The sequence below is a fragment of the Xenopus laevis genome, chromosome 6S, assembly GCF_017654675.1.
Source record: "Xenopus laevis strain J_2021 chromosome 6S, Xenopus_laevis_v10.1, whole genome shotgun sequence".
NCBI classification, from domain to species: Eukaryota; Metazoa; Chordata; class Amphibia; order Anura; family Pipidae; genus Xenopus; species Xenopus laevis.
Genome location: NC_054382.1, coordinates 119,466,633 through 119,491,882, shown reverse-complemented (window position 1 = coordinate 119,491,882; position 25,250 = coordinate 119,466,633). Strand labels below are relative to the sequence as shown.

At 38.2% G+C, this 25,250-nt stretch overlaps 1 protein-coding gene across 1 annotated transcript; it reads left to right on the top strand.

The window, feature by feature from the left end:
- Nucleotides 1-16,288: 16,288 nt before the first annotated feature.
- On the top strand, nt 16,289-20,620 carry abra.S (actin binding Rho activating protein S homeolog). The gene is made up of 2 exons (XM_018223818.2): nt 16,289-17,049; nt 19,746-20,620. Exons 1-2 carry the CDS (start codon nt 16,370-16,372, stop codon nt 20,224-20,226), a joined length of 1,161 nt encoding a protein of 386 aa, XP_018079307.1. The 5' UTR covers nt 16,289-16,369; the 3' UTR covers nt 20,227-20,620.
- The last annotated feature ends 4,630 nt before the right edge of the window (nt 20,621-25,250 follow it).

Genomic DNA, 25,250 nt, shown 5'->3' with positions numbered 1-25,250 from the left:
TGGTGGGCAAGACTGACACTGATCTGCAATCCCATTATCCAGAAAGCTCAGAATTATGGAAAGGCCGTCTCCCATAGAGTCTATTTTATATATACCGGTATAATCCAAATTTTTAAAAATGATTTCCTTTTTCTCTGTAATAATAAAACAGTCGCTTGTACTTGATCCAAACTAAGATATAATTAATCCTTATTGGAAGCAAAACCAGCCTATTGGGTTTATTTAATGTTTACATGATTTTCAAGTAGACTTAAGGTATGAAGATCCAAATTACAGAAAGATCCGTTATTCGTAAAATCTCAAGCATTCTGGATAAGACGTCCCATACCTGTATGTATATATATATACCAACCAAGGGCAGCACTCTGCTTCCACACTAGATTCGGGTGCAATTATACTAAATAAGACCAGCAACACAGATATTTTTTGTGATAAATCCAGATGTGTATTAAAAAATGTGTGTACAGTCAACATCTACATAATACACTTTTTACAGAATTTTTCTGGTCTGGGTTTTAAAGGGGAAAACACAAATTTTTCATCATCTCCTATGATGTCACTGCTCCACTCCCTCCTTTAGCGTATCAGTATGAACAGCTAATATCAGATTCTGTCTCATGGTGAAACCCCACAATCACTTATCCTGAAATCACATTCCAAAACTATATTATTCCATATAATGGTTCCTGCAGGATCCCATGTCAAGCAAGAACAGTTCTTACCTAATATTACAGTTACTATTTTTGCTTTTTTTTCTCTATCCATCTATCTCTCTATATTACCTATTTCTTAATGTTCTACTCCTGTTGCCAAGGAGGCCTCGGATTATTTCCGTGAATAAAATTATTCCAAACAAAATTCATGATTATTTCTACAAATACAGTTGTTTGAACCAGTGAAAAATAAAAAAAATAAAATAATAGATTAAGTAAACGTGCACAAAAAAAGAAAAATACATTATTCATATTTTATTTTTCACTGGTTCAGACAACTGTATTTGTAGAAATAATCACAAATTTTGTTTGGAATAATTTTATTCACGGAAATAATCACGAATTTGTTTGGAAATATTTTTTCACCAATAGTTAAAGTTTATAGTTGAACTACACAAATAAGCCTTTGATAAGAACACTTAAAGGGCATGTAAATTCTAAAATAGAATAAGGCAAGAAATGGTGTATTTTGTATACTAAATATAAACATATAAACTGCACCACAAGCCTAATCAAACAAATGATTTATGCTTTCAAAGTTGGTTACAGGGGGTCACCATCTTGTACCTTTGTTATACATCTTTGCAAGACTAAGACTGTGCACATGCTCAGTGTGGTCTGGGCTGCTTAGGGATCGTCATAAACAAAGCTGCTTGAGTTCTGCATGGCTGGGAAGTAAGACGGGGGCTCCCCCTGCTGTTCATAAGTATGATTGTTTCCCTGCTCAGCAGTTAGGGACCATCTGACAATTCCTATCCACAGCAGTAAATGAAGGGAGAATTTCACTGCATACAGTCGGGTTTCTTATAAAAACAGTACACATTCTTTAATTAAAGTATATTGGAGATATGTTTCTTTTTCATTAAAGAAAGTAAAAATGCGATTTTATTTTTTTGCCTTTACATGCCCTTTAAGGTGCAACAATTAATAATCTGAAATACTGCACTATTTATTATTCCATTTTTCTGTTTTGTTTCCCCTTTAAACAACCCACGGGTCTGAGGGATACAGCAATCCAATTAGGTTTTTTAGTTAGAGCCAAGAAAAGGAAATGGTAGCAAATAATAGAAGCAAATATTATTTGATGTATTCAAACAGCCCTGTAGGCAAATTTCATGGCTACAATGTTGATTCCAATGAGTTAGGCCAGATGTTTCTTTAGAGGGAATTCACAGTTACATAGGATTTTATTCCATTTTCTTAACTGAAAACAAGGTAAGGACCTTACTGTTATTTGCCAAAAATAAACAAACAAGATGATTAGCTTCTAATGAAACAGACTCTAGTATGTGAGAGTATAGAAGGGAACTTAGATTAATATCTTCGTTGGAGAAGGACGTGATATGAATGACAAGTTCTCTAAATCCTGCCATACTCAGTGGTTGCTTTATCAGTAAAGAATAATAGAGCACATGTAATTTTTAGTTTTAACCTTATCTGATTTTGATGGTGGCTCACAATCACTTGACATGTTCCTATTGTTCTACACAAGATTTCATTATTGGTTACTTATCCTAACCATAACCTGCTAGCATTTTAAAAAGTGGTTGGCCCTTTGGTCACGTAGAGTAGGTACAGTGTTTCTTCATCATAATCCAGGTCCTGTTTCAGCTCATAACATGCCCCAATGATCCCAAATGGTCACTGCTAATTCTGATTAAGCAAGAGATGTGATAAGGAGCTCACTGTTATGATTCAGAACAGAACAACTGAGATGTACTCTATACAAATTATACGACAAGCAGTTTGCAGGACATATCATCTAGCTTTGATTCTTAAAGCCTAGGATTGGACTTGATACTAACTGGTCTTCAGTAAGTATATCTCTGTGTCTAGTGCAATGCGTATCATTCTTGTAAAGAAATGCAGGAAATAACATGTTTATTTTATTATAAAGTTTCCCTAGAGTCATTGCACTTCACTAGCAGTTATATCCTGAACATAATACAAAATCGTTCAGGTAGGATCCATTTAGCTCTGGCTTTTAGAATCTCCTTTAACTTGATGCCACTAGATTGTGTTTGACTTTCTATGAGGAATGCCATCACATGCTCAGTTAATATACATACATTTCTGTTGATATTCTGAACTGCGACGTGGTTACAAACAAAAGGGGGTAGGAGGTAAAAAGTATTCTTGTGTTTTTCCTGTGATCTTTGCTGGCATATACCATATCCAGATCATCTGAAGGTCCCAGCCCTATGAAGGTGCCCAGTTGGGTAATAAAGATTAGCCCCTAGTGATTGTGAATGTTCAGTTGTGTAACAAATACTATCCCTTATTTTCAGAAGCTCAGTTTTGTTATAAAGACCATCCCCTAGTGATTGTGGGTGGAAGTTTTTAAAAAAAAACGCATAAAAAAGGGCATAAATTCTAGGGATAAAAACATAGTTATGCCTCTTTATAGGTCCTTGGTAAGGCCTCATCTGGAGTATGCAGTGCAGTTTTGGACTCCAGTCCTTAAGAGGGATATAAATGAGCTGCAGAGAGTGCAGAGACTAAGGGGCCCATTCACTAAGTTCGAGTGAAGGAATAGAGGAATAATAATTCGAATTTCGAATGGTTTTTTTGGCTGCTTCGACCATCGAATTGGCTACTTTGACCTTCGACTACGACCTTCGACTTTGAATCGAACGATTCGAACTATAGATCGTTCGAATATTCGACCATTCGATAATCGAAGTACTGTCTCTTTACAAATGTCTTCGACCCCCTAGTTCGCCACCTAAAACCTACCGAGGCCAATGTTAGCCTATGGGGAAGGTCCCCATAGGCTTGCTAACAATTTTCTGATCGAAGGATAATCCTTCGATCGATGGAACGATTATTCCTTCGATCGAACGAATTGCGCAAAATCCTTCTACTTCGATATTCGAAGGATTTTAATTCGGCAGTCGAATATCGAGGGTTAATTAACCCTCGATATTCGACCCTTGATACATCTGCCCCTAAGTGCAACTAAACTGGTTAGAGGGACGGAAGACTTAAATTATGAGGGTAGACTGTCAAGGTTGGGGTTGTTTTCTCTGGAAAAAAAGGCGCTTGTGAGGGGACATGATTACACTTTACAAGTACATTAGAGGACATTATAGACAAATAGCAGGGGACCTTTTTACCCATAAAGTGGATCACTGTACCAGAGGCCTCCCCTTTAGACTAGAAGAAAAGAACTTTCATTTGAAGCAACGTAGGTGGTTCTTCACAGTCAGGACAGTGAGGTTGTGGAATGCACTGCCGGGTGATGTTGTGATGCTGATTCAGTTAATGACTATAAGAGGGACTTGGATGATTTTTTGGACAGACATAATATCAAAGGCTATTGAGATACTAAAATCTATACTTAGCATTGATATGGGTATATAGAATTTATGTGAAAGTAGGGAGGGGTGAGTGTATGGATGCTGGGTTTTCATTTGGAGGGGTTGAACCTGATGGACTATGGTCTATTTTCAACCCAATTTAAAGGAGAAGGAAAGCTACGGAGGCATTTTATTGCCAATAGATTAGCTGCAATAGTGAAAACTAGAATGCTATTTTTATTCTGTAGAATGTTTTACCATACCTGAGTAAAAAGCTCTAGAAACTCTCTGTTTGTTTAGGATAGGAGCTGCAGGATTAACATGGTGTGACATCACTTCCTGCCTGAGTCTCTCCCTGCTCTGGGCTCAGATTACAGTAGAGAAGGGAGGGGGGTGGGGAAGAAGAGCAAACTGAGCATGCTCTTGCCCAGGGCAATGAGGTTTAAGCTGAAGGCAGGAAGTCTGATACAGAAGCCCATGAGTACACAATAGAAAGAAAGAAATGCTGTGTTTCTTTTGACAGGGGACTCAGTGCAGCACTACTTTGGGGGTTTACTAGTATATTTAGATGGACCTTTCTGAAAAGGCTTACTTAGTTTTAACTTTTCCTTCTCCTTTAACTATGTAACTATTTAATAAAGATGATAAAAAAAGAGGGGAGATTGATCAATGTACATTCCCTGGTCCCCTGTCTCATAAGTAATCTAGTATCTATGCAAGTTCATTACAAAAACAGGGGTTTTTAGTGATATTTAAGTTATAATCATAAAGATCATCTCCTATTGATTGTAGGTCATCAGGTCAATAATAAGGTCCATCTCCTAGTGATTGTAGATGCTTAAGTGTGTAAAAAAGCCTATAGCGTAGTGATTATGACTGCTTAGTTGTGTAACAAAGACCACGTCTAGTGATTGCAGTGGTTCAGTTGTGAAATAAAAGCGCAGACATCAGTATTTTCCACCCCTTGCCATCCACATCAACTTATTGAATTGGAGCCATAATAATCACTAATGATCATACTCCACTTAATCTTAGAAACATGAAATAAACCTCTGATTTACTGCATTATTTGCTTCCACACTAATACCCAATAAAATACAAATAGTCGGTGGGGCTTTTCACCATGTGCAGTTCCTTGGGTGGTCACTCAAACTAGGCCCCCTGTAAACAACGCTGTTGTCTGAACTGCTAATCCTGGGAAAGGTAACAGAGAACAGCAAGAGTTCATCATAGCTTTGCACACTCTTCAAGAATGAAAATGTTGATTGTCCTTCTATATCTGCTTTCCCATGCGTGTCTGTGCAATCAAAAGAAAATGAATATATTCAATGCATCATCCATGCTCTGAGTAATGATTATTCTTTATTTTATTACAATTCATCCCCTGCAGCTATGTTTAATATCTCACTCACAGATGGTACAAGAGAAATATTTCTACTTCAATTTTGCTTCTGAAGAATAAAAATTGCCTTATGTCTGAATATTACTTTTCAAACTTGTGACTTATTATGGGTTTTGATATTGCTGTTCTATCTAGTATTTTAACAACTTGTTCTTACATTTTGGTACATGAACCATGATCAGACATCTGGTTCTGTACAGTCAATTAATGGCAAAAGGCTGGTAAATAATAAAGTTGGATGATGATCACGTGTTTATTGACTCAGGTCACTAAAGACAATGATTTGGGCCTTCTTGACCTTTATTATGAATGAACAGGATGCCCAACATAGTTCCTTTCAGTGGCCTGAGCCATTACTTGTGATAACCATCCAATTGAGTGCAGTAGCATTTTTAGATGTTTAACATTCTGCAAAATCCTAGCTAAGGGTCCAGCAGAGTGCATCCATCCACTCCAGAATTTACAACACATTGGTGGGTTGCATTCTTTACTAATCCTTTCCTAGTGGAAATTACTCAGTGGGGTGTTCTCAAAAGTTGTCCCACTGGAGAGCACAAGTAGATTTATGATTTATAAGTGGTCCTGCATCGTTACTGATGACTTTTCCTTTCCTATTGTTGAGGGTTGGAGCTCCAGGCATTAGAGGCGTAGTCACAAAGTTTGTGCCACTGGAGAGCACAAGTAGCTCTTTTGTTTAAAAGTGCTCCTGCTGCTTTTCTGATGACTATTCCATTCCTATTGTTGAGGGTTGCAGCTCCAGGGTGTAGTGGGGTACTCACAAAGTTGTTCCACTGGAGAGCACAAGTAGCACTGTGGTTCAAAAGTGGTCCTGCAACTTTACTGATGACTGTTCCTTTCCTGTTGTTGAGTGTTGGAGCTCCAAGCATTAGTGGGGCACTCTCAAAAGTTGTCCTACTGTAGAGCACAAGTAGCTCTGTGGTTAAAAACTGTTCCTGCAGCCAGGCCCGGATTTGTGGAAAGGCCACCTAGGACCGGGCCTAGGGCGGCAGGATTTTAGGGGGACGGCATGCTGCCCAACCACACCCACATTGGTTCAGAAACACTGGGGATGCGCTGGAGATATAATAATTTTTTTTAATTTCCCATGCGCCAATCCCCATTGCTCATGTCCCCCTGGAGGGGAGAGGGGCGACAAACGGCAGTGGGCTTAGGGGTGCCCACTATGTAAATCCGGCCCTGCCTGCAGCTTTATTGATGACTGTTCCATTACTATTGTAGTGATTGGAGCTCCAGGCATCTCAACCTGGTCAAATTCATTAGAGGCATATTATACCTGCCTCCTTGGTTTCTTGACAAGATGGCATCAGGGCTTAAAGGGTCAGTTCACCTTTAGGTTAACTTTTAGTATGTTATATAATGGATAATTCTAAGCAACTTTTCAATTGGCCTACATGTTTTCTGTTTTATAGTCTTTGTATTATTTGCCTTTTCTTCTGACTCTTTCCAGCTTTCAAATGGTCACTGACCCCTTCTAAAGCAAAAGCTCTATAAGGCTACAAATGTATTGTTATTGCTACTTTTTATTACTCATCTTTCTATTCAGGCCTCTCCTATTCATGTTCCAATCTCTTATTCAAATCAATGCATGGTTGCTAGGGGAATTTGGACTCCATCTTGAACATCAAAGCAAACCTTATTTCGGGGTATCCTCACGGAGGAGATAGCAGCCCTTAATTGCCTTTTTATTCACAATGAGCCTGGATTTCAGATGCTTTCTCAACAACCACCCATTTCGTTTGCACTTTTTCTATAAATAATTATCAATGTGAGCTATTAATAATGTTCGAAATTAATTGTTCTGTGCCCTTATTAAACCTGATATAAAATATATTTAATTAAGAGCATTTTGCAGTCATTTGTGCATCAAGAATGTTTGCTGAGGTTACTCAATGTGCTTGGTTCATTTACTCAATGTGACCGTAAAGCACCAATCATGTAAATCTGATGAAAGTTATGCTCCTTTTTTTCTCTATTCCTAATCTTTCAATATGTAAAGAATGGTCATTAAATATTTTACTGTTTGCATGGAACATCTTGTTACCTCTGTGGAAGTAACAGGCAGTTGTGGACCTCTAATAGATAAAATGAAAAGCTGTATGTAGGCTGAAAGTTATGCCCCAAGATTAGTGTTGTTCAACTAGACAAAGTTAGGTTCCCCGTAAACAAAAATACTTAATTTTCCCTTATTCTGGTGCAAGTGTTAATTCGGACATAAGAAATATCCCATGATGTTTTTAATCCAATATTTCAACTGCACAAAATATGAAATTAGTGCAGCTCCGTGGGCAAGCGCTGATATGAAATGTTCCTCTAATGGGTTCAATAAACTGTAAAGCCTGATGACATCTTTTTATTAAAGTCTAAATGCTAAGAACTTGAAAAAATTGAATTTTTAGTAGAAAAAAAACTAGAATTTTTCGAAATGTATTATACCCAGAGGATGCAAAAAGTCAGAATCCAAAAATACTCCATCATCAACCTGTCAAGGTCTTGTAGATGTCAATGGCAGAGGTCCTATTTGCAAGTTGAAGATATTATTCTTTGAACTGGGTTTTTTACGATAATCTGAACAGGATTCGAGCTTTTCTGCCGGTTTCACAAAAAAATCAGTCTTTTAGGGCGTCAAATCCGAACACAACAATCCAAAAAAGTTGTGGTTTTCGTGCGACTATCCAAAAAAGTCACGTTTCAAAAAAAAAGTCAAGTTTTTTGTCAATTGGATTTTTTTCGTGGTTTTTAATGATAAATAAAGGTAAATTATGGATTCAAAAAAAATTCGGATTTTAGTAAATAACCCTCCTAAATGTCTAAAGGTTTAATCCTTTGTTTTTATCTCCTAATAGGCGGTTTGGATTTTTTTTTTTTCGCTTTTGAAATTGGTCTGTTATTAGAGAAGATTAAATTTGGAGATTTTTTTTCTTCGATTAAAAGCCACAAAAGCCTAATAATGTGAAAGAGGACATATGGCCTTTGAAAGCACCTGCTTAAATAACGCATTAGTGGCAAGACCAAAGCAATCCAATGCAGCAGAAGAACTTCTCTGGGATTTTACAGTTTACTCCCAAAACAGAAAAAAATCTGCCTATTTAATTTAGTAATCCAAAATATGCCAATATGTTCCCCACATAATTCTATTTAACTTTACAGTAAAGCAAGGTGCTATAGTGCTCAGGGTTTATTTACTTAGGCAAGTGCAATCTCTGATGCAAGTGTTTGCATTAAATTCTTTAGTTGCATTTTTGTTGCATGTTTTGATGCAGAGCACTGTGGGCACCCTGAAGTCAGGCCAGGACTAGCACTTTGTGGATTCTAACAAATACCCAAGGGGCTGCTGTAAGATGTCATAGACCAGTGGTCCCAACCAGTGACTCATGAACAACATGTTACTCACCAACCCCTTGGATGTTGTGCCGAGTGGCCCCAAAGCAGGTGCTTATTTTTGAATTCCTGGCTTTTGGAGGCAAGTTTCGGTTGCAAAATATCCGGGTGTACTGCTAAGTAGAGCCTTCAGTAGGCTGCCAGTCCACAGAGAGGCTATCAAATAGCCAATCACAGCCCTTATTTGGCACCCCCAGGAAATTATTTCATGCTTGTGTTGCTCCCCAACTCTTTTTACATTTAAATGTGGCTCACAGGGTATTAAAGGTTGTGGATCCCTGCCCTAGACAGTTAATATTTATTGGGTTGGTGGGGGGCCTGTTTAGCCTGTCTGGCTCCCTTAATGTCCTGTTCAATGAACAGTAACAGACACAGCTATTTGCATTTTCTGGGAGTTCTAAAAGTTGCACCTATGGAAGTGTCCAGGTGTATTGTGGGTGAAAAAAAGCATGTACCTGTTTTTTGCCCTTTGCATTTTGCAACCCCTGAAAAAATAAGCCTTTAAAGAGAATGACATAGTTTCTGGTGTTTTGCCATAAAGGCCCGTGATTGCTTGTTTAAGACACGTGACTATGACTGAATCTCAGAAGGGCGCCTCAGAGAAGCAGAGATGTTCTTAAATGTCAAGAGTCAATGATATGTGTCTTCAGTCTGTGTCAGAAGGAGGTAGCACAGAAAGTCTTTCCATCCAGCGTCAGGTTTCAAAATGTAAAAATAAATGATCTCCAGTCATTAAACCCAGGAACATGGAAATGCTTCATCTTTAGTTTGTAACAAATAGGATCAGCCAATGACTTCAATTAGAAATCAATTCACTGAAAGTAAATAATTGTAGGACCTGAATATTATGCCTTTAATTCTATGTTGTTGGCAAATATATCCAAAGATTGTACATCATTCATATCAGGCCCCAGTGGAGCTTGCAATCTAAAGTCTAAGTAACTACCACCTAAAGCTGCCATCGTTTAGAGCCAAAGTACAAATTTACCCACGGTTTATAAATGACCCACACCGAGACTCTCCTGCAATAGTAAGCAGTTTTGGTGACTTTGTTTTGAGACCCTCAGTATTGGTGTCATACCTTGTGGTGGAAACAAAGTTTGTGCCACCTCCATCTTTTATCTGTTGCCTAAGCAATGCCCCACCCAGTCCCTTATCTGCAATGGAGCCTTAGTGTAAGGAAGTTTTGCCACCTCCTCCTCTGTGATTCATGCGCTGCGTCTTCTGCCGTCGCTCAAGTATCTTCGTTCTTATTCGGAACGCCGCAATACGTTATCGTGCATTGGTGTGAAATTCAAATATTTAAAGGGGACTCCTTGCCTAATGTTTACTGCCCAACGTAAAGGTCTATTTCTTTCTTGACCCTGCCTGTCCTTCACCTTGTCTAGTTCGCTGCCTGTTTTGACTCTTGGCCATGTACTGGCGACTCTCTCGGATCCTGCCTTGTACTGAGATTTTGGCGTGTTTCACTCGGCCTGTGAATACTCTCTCGACTCTTGAATCTCTGCTGCCTCTCCTGATTGGTATCGACCCGGCCTGTCCCTTGACCCTGCTTCTTGTTCTCTGTTCCTGTTATAACGTTTGGTTCCCTTTCCTGCCCAGAACTCTCTCCCTGGTCCTCTCACCATAAGACCTGGCGGTACCCGAGTAGCAGAGGGCTCGAAGCAAAAGGAGGTTGTTATAGGCGGAAGAGTGAGCCGCAACCAGTACCTTGGAGTTAGTTCTGGGTTTGGGACTCCGTCCGTAACACTTAGGTTGACAGGGAAATTTGTTGCCCTGTGGTCAAATCTGCACAAGGAAGCTTCAGGCGACTTTGAAAAATTAACTGCCCCATTTGTATTCACACCTGCAATTTACTTTATTGCTGGTGGGAAAGCATAAGCCACATGCTTTAGAGCAAAATCACAGGAGCTGCTTTCTCTGCCGGATATCTACACTGGGGGAGGAAATGCTAATCAGCTCCATTCTGCCCCCAAATCCCTGTGCTTTGAGCGATACAGCATTGGCCTGTTTATGAACCAGCAGGGTGGATTGTGCATGGAGGGCTCTGACAGTTGCATTCCTGATAGGCCCCAGACACACCATTCATAACATGTACCAAAAACCAAAAGTGTCAGTATTTTGAAATAAAAATATAATTCTTTATCAAAAATAATGCAGACTAAAAAATATCAGGTATCAGGCCATTTAGGGCATCACCATTTGATGGTGTTACTGGACAAAACAAAAACTGTGGTACCGTGTTAGCCAGTAGCAAAAATAACAAATAAAAAAAAACAAACAAATGCAAAAAGTATAGTAGAAGTGATACCTATATTGGTTAACAATAAAAAAAAATACATTGCAAGCTTTCGGAGCACCAAGGCTGCTTCTTCAGGCAAAATACAAATGAAAGCTAGAAAGGCACAGTATATATTCTGTTAGATCAGTTAAAAGTATTCATGGGCAATAAATTAGGACGTTACAGATAGATAGAGATCAAATGTAGAGATAATAAAATGAATTAGGGTGGGTTGTAAATATTCCAGGGGTCTGGATTCAGTCAGGTCACATAGTGTGACATGAAACCTGACCCTAAATTAAGGCCCTGTCTTAATGTGTTAAATAACTACATACATTTGAATTCATAAATCTTCCTTTCCCGTTCAGTTTTAAAGTTCAAAGTCAAAGTTTTAAAGTCACTCTTTACTGCTGTACTGCAATTTGAAGTGCTATCCCCCACCCCAGCAGCCTAACAACAGAACAATGGGAAGGTAACCAGATAAAAGCTCCCTAACACAAGATAACAGCTGCCTGGTAGATCTAAAAACAGTACTCAATAGTAAAATCCAGGTCCCACTGCGACACATTCAGTTACATTGAGTAGGCGAAACAACAGCCTGCCTGAAAGCAGTTGCATCCTAAAGTGCTGGCTCTTTCTGAAAGCACATGACCAGTAGGGTTGCTTAAAAAGGAGTCAACAGGAGATGGCCTTGACGTAATTCGGAGCTCTCTAGATAACGGGTTACCCATTCAAATCAATAAAAGTTCTGTTTCAGTGGTTCAAGCTCTCTTTACCTTGTGGAATAATGGAAATGAAAGCATAGGGAAACACCTGCTCTAACTGAAAATAAGGAAATTACACTTTATTAGACAACATGCTGCACAACTGTTGGTTTTGTTTTTGTATCGCTAACACAAACTGGCTAAATATATATATAGATAGATAGATACATATACCCTGCCTGTATTCAGACCTCGGTATTTTTAAGCGTTGTCTGCTTGAGCAACACTTGTGCCTAGAAATAAAAAACATATAGTCTTCTAGAGACTTCTGGATAATTCCTCTCAGGCACCGAGGCAGATGGTGGAAGGGATGAAAAACTCCATTACTCTACTCTTGGCCAAGGTTCTAAAAGAGACATATCATAACAGGGTTTTTTTCTCCCAGAATGCAGTGCTTTTCCCATCATTTGAATGTAATTGCAGGTGCGATAAGTGAGTTGCACTTTGTGCAATGTTGTCCAATCCATTATATATCAAACGCAATTGCACTGTAGTCTAGATGATTTTATATCTGGCTCTTGGCATTAAAAATACCCCTGCGCCCAATTCTTTAGGTACAATCACTCTGAGTGTATTGATATGGGCTGCTATTGGGGATCAACTTGCAAGTAATTCATCCAAGTAATTCAGTCCAAAGTGGCACTTGGTGTGTGACAGCTGTGGCTGCATAGAGTATGATACTCAATCATTTGCTACACATTTTATTCATTTGTTCGGATTTTTGTTTCATTTTTTATTAGGATGCAGAAGAAAGGCTATTGTTGTAGTTTCCACTAATAAGTGTTTCTACGTAACACCTGGAAGTGTGCAGTTTCTGGCTTGTTTGATGCAGAAGAATCATTTATCATTGGCCCACTATACAAGAACAGCTTGATGTATGCAGAATCGGACCCCAGCTGCAACCCCTTACCTGGCCAGTGTGAATTTTCCTCTTTATCGCAATCAGGGTGGGGGAAGGTCAAGGAGTTCCTCAGGCAGTAGTGGGGAGCGGGTTTGGGCTGTGCCAGTCCAAGGCCAAGTCTGACTCTGCACACCTATACTCGTGCACCTGTGCTGGAGGGGATGGGTTAGACATACCATTCAGCATAAAAGAGAGGTGACCCATTCCATGTCTGCACCGCTCTACTCCCTAAGTACAATCTGGCAGGGGGAGGGTGGACCCGCTGGCTGGCAGCTATGGTTCCTCCTCTGACAGCTGTGATAATGTGCTGCAACTTCCTTCATCTCCCACCAATGTAACAAGAGGTTTGGACCCATCAGGTTTTTACCTGGTGCCCTGGTTGGCCAGTCCGACCCTGGATGTATACACAAAGATAGACAAATACAGAACATATGATAGATACGTGGATAGATAGATTTTGCGGCCACTATAACCCTATAACCCAATGTGAATATAGTATTTCATCAGTCAACTATATCCAGTTTCATCTCCCTGAGAGTTCTGCCTGCTTCAAGGCTCCAAAGCAGCCTCTGCGGTAATTATTAAAGACAGATCTCCAGCCTGTAGGGTTCCACCTGTTAGAATACAGCTCACGGCTTTGCTTAACATACATGCCCTAGGAATGCTGGGAGACACTGTGAGCTTGATTTTTTACCTCCTCCTCTTTCAGCCAACCACCATTTATAGAGTGACCCATGGACAGCTCATACTTTGTCTCAGTCTGATCATTTAAGAGATGATATTTCTTGTCTTTCATATGCAAACCAGGGCTTTAAATTTAGGCTTTTGTTGTTGCCTAAAGTGTGTGAGATTATGTTCCAGACTTTGATCACTTGATGTTCTCGTTTGTCTTAGGTTTCAAACCTTGTACAACCCTTAGAACCAGGGATGTTGGTGCTTCTGATGTACAGAAAAACTTGAGTGAAGCTAATCAGTGACCCATATGACAAGCTGAACACATTGGAATTATCTGTGTTGTCTTAAGAGTCTCACCAAGGCTTTGCCAAAGGTTTGGGTTTAGTCAATGCCCTCCCATGATGCACAGCAGTCCCTATACACTAGTGAGTACTGTTTCTATACTTAGACACTGTTGGGCATAACACATACATGGTAGACTAGCAGTAGTTCTTGTATCTTAAGCATCGTAGACTCCCAGGCAAAGCTGTGATAGATTAATATATATATATATATTAAACAGCTAGACCCTTGTTCTTTCAAGATCTCATTGCATATAAATCTGCTAGTACAAGTTATCTTCTGCTCTGCACCCACTCACCACCTTCCCGTGCCTCCTGCCATGACCCCACAGTAACGTGAGTAAGCAGCAGCCGAGGACAGCTCATACATTGTCTCAGTCTGATCATTTAAGAAATTATTCTAATAAATTGGCTGTACAATTGCTGAGATACCTTCATTGTATTAGCATGTAGACGCACAGACGGTAGTATTACTGGTTCCGCGGCTGAGTAGCTTCATTCTTGGTTGAAGCAATCAGCTGGGATTCCTGTAGAGACTGTGGTTTTCCGATATTCCATGGAGACTTTTACTGGGACACATTTTTTAGATTTTATTTTTTCTCTTTTTGAATGTGTTTTTCTGAAACTTGAGGATTGAGGAAAGTCAAGATCTCAAACCACTAGCAGATTTCGGAAAACCCTACATAGAAAATCCAAACAAATTGTTGGGTAGACTGACCAAATCATGGTGGGGATCCAGATGCACATGCCCCAGACCTTCAACTTGAGGGAGGTTATGGAGACTTTCATTAGTAGGCTGGCAGAAACCGGACAATCGTAACCAAAGTGGTCCAGTTAAAGTAGTTTATTAAAAATATATATCTCAAAAAGGGACAGCTTTACACATTTCAAGCCAAAGTGGCACTTAAAGGAGAACTAAAACTTAAATTAAGAAGTAGCTAGAAATGTTGTACATTATGTTTTGTGCTTCTGTACCAGCCCAAGGCAACCACAGCCCTTTAGCTGTAAAGATCTGTGTCTCCAAAGATGCCCCAGTAGCTCCCCATCTTCTTTTCTGCTGATTCACTGCACATGCTCTGTGCTGCTGTCACTTACTGAGCTTAGGGACATATACATTTAATATCAAAGTCATAATACAAGGCTGCTTAGTAAGTAATTTAGATTCTCATTACATGACAGCTCAGAATTTGGTGCAATTAGTATCAGAATTTAAAGGGGTGGTTTACCTTTAAAGTAGCTTTGATTATGTAATAGAACAACCAATTCTAAGCAACTTTTCAATTGGTTTTCATTATTTATTTTTTATAGTTATTTGTCTTTTTCTTCTGATTCTTTGCAGCTTTCAAATGGGCGTCGCTGACTCCCTTCTAAAAAAAACCCAAATGCTCTGTAAGGCTACAAATGTATTGTTATTGCTACTTTTTATTGCTGAGCCTTCTATTCAGACTCTCTTCTATTCATATCCCAGTCTCTTATTCAAACCAATGCATGGTTGCTAGGGTTATATGGGCCCTAGTTACCAGATTAAAATGCTTAAAATGCAAATTGAAGTGCAAATTGAAGAGCTGCTAAATAACTCAAATTATCTCAGCATATCACTCTCTACATCATACTAAAAGTTATCTCAAAGTAGAACACCCCTTTAATAATCAGCCCTGTGACAGATGAACCTCATTTTCTGCTGGATAATGCACAGTTTTAAGGGCACAGAACATTACTGTAATAGAGATGCTGAACCTTTAGGCGGGTGCAGAAAGTTAATTATAAAAGTTCATTAATGTGACATTTCTATCCACTCATTTGTAAGGTTTAGTTCTCCTTTAATCTCAGGCTGTCTATTTATGAAAACACTAAAATCATAAAAACTCAATGCCCCCTCAAAAATTGATTGCAATAAAAATGGCATTTAAAAAATGCATCTGTATAAAAAACTACTAAAAAAAAAAACTTGATGTAAAAAAAAACAACCTCCTACTGATTTCAATACAAAAAAAAATACAAACAACAAAAATAAACCTTCGCAGTATCAATCAATTTTATTTGGACGTTGGTGTCCGTGACCCCAATTTTTAGCTGAAAGATAAAATTATGCAGAAAAGGAACACTCAAAATGGCATAGAAAAGTGTAAAAGTTGCTTACAATAGGCCAATCTAAAACATACTGAAAGTTAAGGTAAACTTCCCCTTCAAGATATGAAATGTAAGAGTAAAGCTCTAGAGCAACTATTAAATGAAATTTAAAGTGATTGCCATATAGGATCGATCTAAATAAATGACTAGAGCTGGACTCATAAAGTGTTAGCAGATATCTAGAATATCTCGTTGCATGACAATATATGATGACTGACTGCTAAAGGAGATTGACAATGTTGTCCACCTGCTCCTGTGATGAAATGCAATGCCTTGGCATTTATAAAAAGTAACAGTGTCACAGAGAATGCAATCTTGGGCAGAAATGCTTAACATAGTTTCCAGGGCCGTAAAGCTCCTATCTATTTAAAACCCGGCAAGTCTTCATTCAGCAGCCAGATCTTCCCCCGAGAGAGCAGATTCCTGCACTACTTCATTGGCTGGTTGCAACTGAAAGAAACACAATGGAAGCCAAAACAATGAAACCTGCACAGAGGGCCGTCCGAAAAATCAGAACTGCCAGCTTGGTTTCTAGTTTAACAAAAGGATGGCAACAATGGGCTTGCGAGCATTCCACCAAACAGGCACAAGAACCTAGTGGTTGGGTTCCAAACATAGAAAACGATGGTCAAGAACACCAGATAACAAAGTTTAAAGAGCAAACCAAACCTACAGCTGCAGCACCAAGAAAGGATCCTGAAGAAGTTCCTACCAATGACCATGGAGATACACTGATCAAAACTAAAACTGTAACCAGATCTTTTGCAAGCAAAGCACAAGAAAAAGGAAACGATATTTGCTCTTTAACAGAAAGATACGAGAAGGACCCAAGTTTACATATACCAAATAAGTACGACGACTTGGATAAAATATTGCAAGGGAACATATCTCCAACAAGGAGAAGAAAATGCTCAAATTTAGTTTCCCAGCTCACCAAAGGCTGGAAGCAGATGGACGAGGAACAAGTGACTGTCCAGGGTCCTACCCCAAAACTGAAAAAATGCCGAATTGAGAGCCTGGAAACAGAGGACAGTGGATACGGTGAAGGTGATGCTGAAGGGAAATCACAAGTGGACAGTAAGAAGGAACCAACAACAGAACATCAAGAGGATACTGCAAGGATTAAACAATCATATTCTTCCAGGTGGGTTTGTAACTCTTGTACACACAGTAATTACTTCTTTTGGTGCTTTATTATTTTAACTGTAACCAATAACCATTAAATAACTATTTTAAGCTTCCCATCCAAATCAAGGTGGTGATACTGGGGGTACTTCACTGTGCTATCGGATTGCGTTTTTAAAGCAAACATTTCCCACCCCTCTCCTCATCCGTTATAGCTCACTAAACCCACTTAGTGGGCTGCAGCGCAGAATATTAGTTTCATTGGGGCATTTTGTTGTGCTTTAGGCGAACTGGCACAAGGTATAAAGGCCAGCAACAACTGTTTCTGGAATGTCTCAGCTGTCAATGCCTGGTTACTCTCTGACACCATTTATTTGCTCCTGTCTACATGCTACATGGGAATTGTACAAAACACATGAATGTAGAAGAAACTGGGTTGTTTTGGGTGCAAAAAGGACAAGACCCCCCCCCCCCCCATTCTCTAGCTTCAAAGGGTCCTCTTGGAAGCGTTTAAAGAAATGTCATTATATAGGGGTAACACAGATTACATGTTTTTCATGACATATCAGGGTTGCCCAACACGTGGTCTTCAAGCAATTGCCAGCATGCCACTCAGAGCCAAAGCATTATAGCTTAGAATTATTAGACACGGAATAACCTTTAAACACTTACCAAGACTATTGAGATGACATGTCTGTTCAAATTAGATGAAAGGCTTAATTGCAGTCAGGTATTAAACTCAACAACTACACATTCACACATGTAAGTACAGGACAGTTCCAGGCTTCATCAGGCCAGCTATTCTGCTTGCCTTCTACTATAGTTTAGTAGGACTGAACAAAGACACATATCCATCATGTTAAAACTTCTGCTCAAATATTACAGTGAAATTCAAGCTGGTAAAGTATCCTGGACAGCACTACTGATCCCAAGTGTTTCCCCAAATGCCCTTAAAGGGGGAACTATTGTGAAAATTAAAATTGAATATAAGCTTTAATCAATTAAAAAATCTGTACCATTTCATGCGGTAGTTGGGTGTCAGATATCCTTTAACAGTTAGATACAATATATCTTATGCTTATAAGATGTATTAGAGCTCATTTTATTAAAATTATGTCTCTCTACATGCAGAATATGTGCAAAAGGCAGTTATTGATTGTATTTAGAAAGTTTATTTTTTCAGTATGATGAAGCTTGTATTACATTTTCACGATAGTTCCCCTTTAAGGATTTTTCCACCATCATCAACCCCGTAGTTTTTAAACAATGGACTGACCAATTAGAAACCAACAGGGTGGAGACATACAGTATTTATGCTCCAGCCTACTCAAAGACTTATGTCTATGACAATATTTCAATTGAAAGCCAACCCTCAAACAAGTAGTATAAGGGGCAATTGGCCAACAGCATGAAAAGAGCTGGATAAGAAAGGTCTAAAGCACTTTGATGACAACCACTGTTGTAAACCATTCAAACAGAAGAATCTTTACTATATCATGCATTGTTTAAATGATTTTAAGTATATTATTTGATTGTATATTAGAAGTATACAACTATATAAGTATATTATTATTAGATTATACAAGTATACAACTATATAAGTATATAATACACAAAAGCCATGAATATCTTGTAAATGATATCCTTATAAACGGTGAGTTCTGATGTCATCAGTTATAAACGGTGAGTTCTGATGTCATTTCTGTCACATGACTCACTGAAACTTGTGTATAATAATAAATAAAGTACCCCCAGTTGTAAAATATGAGGATATTAGAAGTTACCTCGGAGTTCCATGACCTGTATATGGTCATGAAACTCCTCAGTAACTTATAATATCCTTATATTTTACAAGAGGGGGGGTACTTTATTCACTATATTATTAGATTATATAAGTATACAAATATAGAAGTATATTATATTAGAAAATTACATCTAAACGTAACGTACAAAAAATAAAGTCTGAATTAAAAAAAATGTAAAAAGAAGATATTGTGCAGAAACTTTCTAAGGTCTTTTCCACATATATCAAAATGCTAAAAATCTCCCACCAAAGATCCCCTTCCTCAACTGGTGTGGTAATTTACATGCACCTTAAACACACAGGGGTATATTTATCAAAGAGTGAAGTTAGAGATCGCCACAGTCCACTAGCATGAAATACCGCCTCTCTTCATTCATTTCACCCTTTGATAAATACACCTTTAAAAATCCCATAGAAATGAATGGAGAGAGGCGGAATTTCACTCTAGTGGACTGTGGTGATCTCTAACTTTACTCTTTTAAAAATATACCCTATTGTGCGAATTGAGTGTCTTGGACCTTAAAAGACAAGGTAAGTAAATGACTTGGTGTATACTGTATGTCAGGCACAAACTGACCTTGCCCCTTGGCTGGTGCTCCTCTTTGCTAAAAAATGCACCAGCTAGGGTAAGTTCCCAGCACTGCGCCGCAAATATTTGACTGCTTGGCCCTTTAGGCTGTCTGGGATCATGTGCATAAGGGTAGCATCCAAAGATGGCAGTGCAGGGCCATTATGAGTATCCCCCATAGGCCTGAGCACTTTTAAATGAAGAGAAGCACCTGCCTGACAAACAATGATTTTCAATTTCCTTGCCCTTTAATGGACAATGTTGTACCTAATAGTGATATTTTGTTGGTAAAAGAAGCCTAAAATATATTATTGCATAAAAAATATTTTTACTTTGTTTTTAGAAATTACAAGCCTACCGGAGAACTTGAAAATATAAACAAAGCTTACAAGAGATACAGCCCTGTGAATAACATAAAGGGAAGGTGGGAGAACTGGTCAAGTCAGCATGCTCTGACTCAAAAGCTAAACCCTTTCAGCGAGGAGTTTGATCATGAATTTGCAATGTCCAGAAGACTCCACAAGGGCGATAAAGGATATGGCCATCCTGAAGAAGGGACAAAAACTGCTGAAAGGGCCATGAGAGCCGAGGCCCACATCCACCGTGAGATGAAGGATCTGTGTTTTATCATTAGTACTATGTCTGAGCCTGACAAGGATGGGAAAGTCAGCGTAACTTTTGGAGAACTCTTTGATCGATATGTGCGCATTTCAGATAAAGTGGTCGGAATACTACTGAGAGCAAGAAAACATGACATGGTGGACTTCTCTGGAGAAATGTTATGGCAAGGCAAAGATGACCATGTAATTATCACTTTACTATAAACATTGGATGGACGTTGTACATCAAGTTATTTTAAGCTTCATGACAAAACATGCAAATGAAACTAACATTATTAGAAATCTAGAGATTTTCCCTCTTTTTTGGGCAACTTGGTTAACGGAGTTGTAGACTAAGGAATGTTCTTAGAGGTAGGTAACCAAAATATTTAGTGGTAATCTAAAGCTGGGTTCAGATTTGTCAGTTTGGGGCAGATTTTAAAAATGTCTGCAGTCATTTTAAGACTAAACGCCCTGATGTAAGCGCTTATCCATTGAATTTACCAAGATGTCCAAAACTGAATTGCGATAACGTGGACTTTTTTGGATCTAACTTTACAACATACCAGACAAAATCTCCTCATGTACCCAACATTAAAAAATGTACAGCTTTTTCCTTGATTAATAATCCTTGGTTGTCCTTCAACCCTGTGGTGTAGCATTCACACACGCTTAAAGGAAAACTATACCCCCAAAATGAACACTTAAGCAACAGATAGTTTATATCATATTAAGTGGCATATTAAAGAATCTTACCAAATTGGAATATATATTTACGTAAATATTGCCCTTTTACATTTCTTGCCTTGAACCCCCATTTCGTGATGGTCTGTGTGCTGTCTCAGAGATCACCTGACCAGAAATACTGCAGCTCTAACTGTAACAGGAAGAAGTGTGGAGGCAAAAGACAGAACTCTGTCTGTTAATTGGCTCATGTGACATAACAAGGCAATTTTCTATTCATGATTACCCAATGGCACATACTACTAGAAAAGTATATTATTATGAAAATGGTTTGTTTACATGAAGCAGGGTTTTACATATGAGCTGTTTTATGCAATATCTTTTTATAGAGACCTACATTGTTCAGGGTATAGTTTTCCTTTAACAGTTGTGACTTAACTGGCAAAGGGCTGAAAGATATCTTAATTTGATTATACAGCGAAAACATTTGTACAGCTACTGTATGTAGAACCCTGTGTGTTGCACATTTCTTATCACAATTTACAAAGTGCCCAGACGGTTCCTCAATTGTTCCAACATTTTCACTTTCAACTCTTGCAATCATATTGGTCTTACAAACCAGCAAGGCCTGCTATAGCACGAATCATGTTGGCCTGTTTTTTTTTTGAGGAGGGTGGGGGAGAATAAGAAATATTCAAGATATTTTTTGGTGCACATTTTGCCATTGAGGGGTCTCTTTGTACGATATCAAATAATGAAAATACCCAATACATTAGGACTTCCATTAACGACGTTTAAGGGGCAGATTTATTAAGGTTTGAATGGTAAATTTGAATTCAAAGTTTTTTTGTGTGTCAAAACTCAAATTTAAATTATATTTTAAAAGCACTAACTCGAATGTAAATTTGAATGTGAGATTTATCACAACTCGACCATGGAAATGGTTCTAATTCAAATATTAGCCACCAAAAACCTGCCGATTTACAATTGCCTTCCTGACATTCGAGAATTTTTTTTTGGAGGAAAACTCTATTCGAATTTGATTAAAATTTTCGGGTCAGGACTATTCCATCAAATATTAGACGTTTGTGTTTTTTCAGAAATAACCTCCCATTCGAGTTGTGAGTACATTTGAATTTATTGGAGTAAATCAAAATTCACATATATTTTAAATTCGACCTTTGATAAATAACCCCCTACATGTGGGGTTACCTCTTATCTTACGCCACTGACATTCTATTTAAATATTACAAGGATGGACATTTTATAAATGCCGTTAATGTGAGATAGTTGCCTTTTTCATAATGTGAGATATTTGCCTGTTATATTTATATAGATATGTCTTCATCTTTCCGGCTAGTTGCTTTACTTAAAGTAGAAGTTTACAGTGAGTTTTGTACCCTAATTATTGCCTTTTTGGGTTGTATAATGCTTAGAGTATATAATACTAATAATTAGTACTTTGGTGTACTAAAGGAATTTTATAAAATAAAATGCAATTTTTTATAAAAATGTTTTCTACTTTAAGGCAATTCTTAGGCAATTAAATGTCTTTTGATTTATATAGCATTTGCTCTGATTTGAATAAGAGACTGGAATACAAATAGTAGAGGCATGAATAGAGTAGTAAAGTATTAGTAAAGTAGCCATAGCAATACATTAACATTTGAAGCCTTAAAGAGCATTTTTTTTTTAGATAAACAATGAGGTGTAGGAAGGAGCACACGGTTTGCAGACTCTGCTGCAGAAGTTTTTTTATTAATCACTGTGATTAATAAAAAAAACTTCTGCAGCAGAATCTGCGAACTGTGTGCTCCTTCCTACACCTCATCATTTAAGTATTATATTTGGTCTGACTGGTGGGACCTATTAAGGAAAGTGAGCAGCTACACAGGTGGAGATCGTTAGAACAAACTATTACGTATAAAGATGGACTGCAGCTCACCGTTTGTCTGCTTGATTGGTTATCCTGCGGGGTATCCTGTGTTGATCAACCAAGAGTCAATCAATAGAAATCCAAGTGCAGGACAAATCCACAGCAGTATTCTTTGACTGCAAAATCTTTTATTGGGAATGTGCAAAACACACATTTTTTTTGCACATTCCCAATAAAAGATTTTGCAGTCAAAGAATACTGCTGTGGGTTTGTCCTGCACTTGGATTTCTATTGATCGTTAGAACAAAACCTCGTCTATTGTTTTTTTAGATGGGGTCAGTGACCCACATTTGAAAGCTGGAAAGAGACTAAAGAAGGCGGCAAATAATTATAAAACTATACAAAATAAAGAAGAGCAATTGAAAAGTTGCTTAGATTTGGACACTCAATACATGCTAAAGTTAATTGTAAGGTGAAGCACCCCATTAATGATCTTTGAAAATAAAAAAAGAAATCAAATTTTAAGTCAGGATGCGCCGAATCTAGGATTCAGCCTTTTTCAGTAGGATTTGGCCGAATCCTTGTGCTTGGCCAAACTGAATCTGCATAAGCAAATTAGAGGCGGGAAGGGAAATCACATAACTTTTTGTCACAAAGCAAGTAAAAATTTTTTTTCCACTTTTTCCCTTCCTGTCCCTAATTTGCATATGCAAATTAGGATTCGGCCATGAAGGATTCAGGGATTCGGCCCAAATAGTGGGTTTGGTACATCCCTAATTTTAAGTTTCATACTATTTTAGATACATGTATGGTGACTGGATCTTGACCAATATCCATGATGTTTGTCGATCAGGTTCATTTGAAAAAGGTAATCAGCAACATACCTGCCATGGACAGGTGATGAAGTAGCGCCACAGCTTATCTTCACTTCCTGATGTTTCCATTAGTTTGGGCTGTCAGCAAAAATATATGGGACAATAAGATGATGGCCATACGTCCTATGGTCCCTTGTCCTGTATCCAACGTGGTAGAGGGTCAGCACATGTACATTTCTACATATTACCGTATATACTCGAGTATAAGCCGTCCCGAGTATAAGTCGAGGTACCTAATTTTACCTCCAAAAACTGGGAAAGCTTATTGACTCGAGTATAAGCCTAGGGTGAGAAATGCAGCAGCTTCTGGTAAGTTTCAATCAAAAAATTGAGGGTTTCTGCTTCCATTGGAGGTGCCGGTGTCTCGTTTTTGGATGCCGGCGACCATTCTTGGACTCCGGCGAATATTCTTGGAGACTATTCTTGGACCCCGGAGGCTATTCTTGGACGCCGGCGACTATTCTTGGACGCCGGCGACTGTTTTTGCGCTTAACCCAAGTATAAGCCGAGGTAGAGTTTTTCAGCATATTTTGGGGGCTGAAAAACTCGGCTTATACTCGAGTAAATACGGTATGTAATGAAAAATGTGAAAAAAAAAAAAAAGTACACAACTCAGGAATATTTTACATGTATTTTTATTTTCTTTCTCTCTATATATATTTATACATATATTTATAATTATATCACTATGACCTTATAGTACTTAAAATCCATTACAGGATTAGTAATATTCTTAAACCCACAAAAACATTAATAGTGCTGTGGAAGACCAAAGGGAGGCAAATGCTGTCCTACTATATTTACATCTTTTTCATTAATTGTAAACATTTATTCTACATACTAGTATTACTAACTGGGTTATAGCTATACACATTGGGAAAATAGAGGATACCCCATTTGGTGTCACATTCATTGACTAGATGAAACACCTTCCCTTTATTACCGAAGCAGTTGTGTTAAGCTTGATTGGAAAGAAAATGAGATCTAAGCCTATAAACAGCCGGTACATTTGGCTTTTATTCGGTTTCAAAATAATTTAAAGTGCTATAAGCAACCCGTCAATGAACACATTTCTAGAAGAACAAATCTACTTTTTGAACATTAATTTACAAGATTGATTTACAGGTTTGTCAGAAACAGCGGACGCTTCCGCACAGAGAGAACCCACTGTCACATTTATAATGGCAATTAAGCAATTTAAGCTTTTTTCGCTGTTTCAGAGGCTTATTTGCTTACGGAATGGCTACGGACATAGGTTCACAAGACTGTCATTTTTCTGATGTTACATGACAGTTTGCATGTTTCACAAAGAATACAAGTTACAATATTGTTTACTTATCATATACATCAACCGGCGTGTCAGATTTAGTACAACATATATTCATCCAGTACAAAACTATATTTGATTTTATTTTTATGCTGACATTTAAAGGTTGCTTGGACATTTTAACTTTTTTTGGGTGCGTTTCTGGTAGTTTTTTCAGGAATTCTTTAACTGCAGCATCTGATTCAAATCTGAAGCTTGCAACATGGAGAAATCCCACGAGATCCTTGGAGCTATTTTGCCTTTTATAAATGTTTTCATCATTTAGTTAGATGTTAACTTTAATTAGGGATGCACCGAATGCACTATTTTGGATTTGGCCGAACCCCTGAATCCTTTGCGAATAAATTTGGCCAAATAACAAACCAAATCCTAATTTGCATATGCAAATTAGGGGTGGGAAGGGAAAACATTTTTTTAATTCCTTGTTTTGTGATAAAAAAATCACAAGATTTCCCTCCCAGCCTATAATTTGCATATGCAAATTAGG

Coding starts and splice junctions, on each gene's coding strand:
- abra.S (XM_018223818.2), top strand. CDS start 16,370: ATGGAAGCCAAAACAATGAAACCTGCACAGAGGGCCGTCCGAAAAATC. Junction 17,050..19,745: donor AAACAATCATATTCTTCCAG/GTGGGTTTGTAA, acceptor CTTTGTTTTTAG/AAATTACAAGCCTACCGGAG.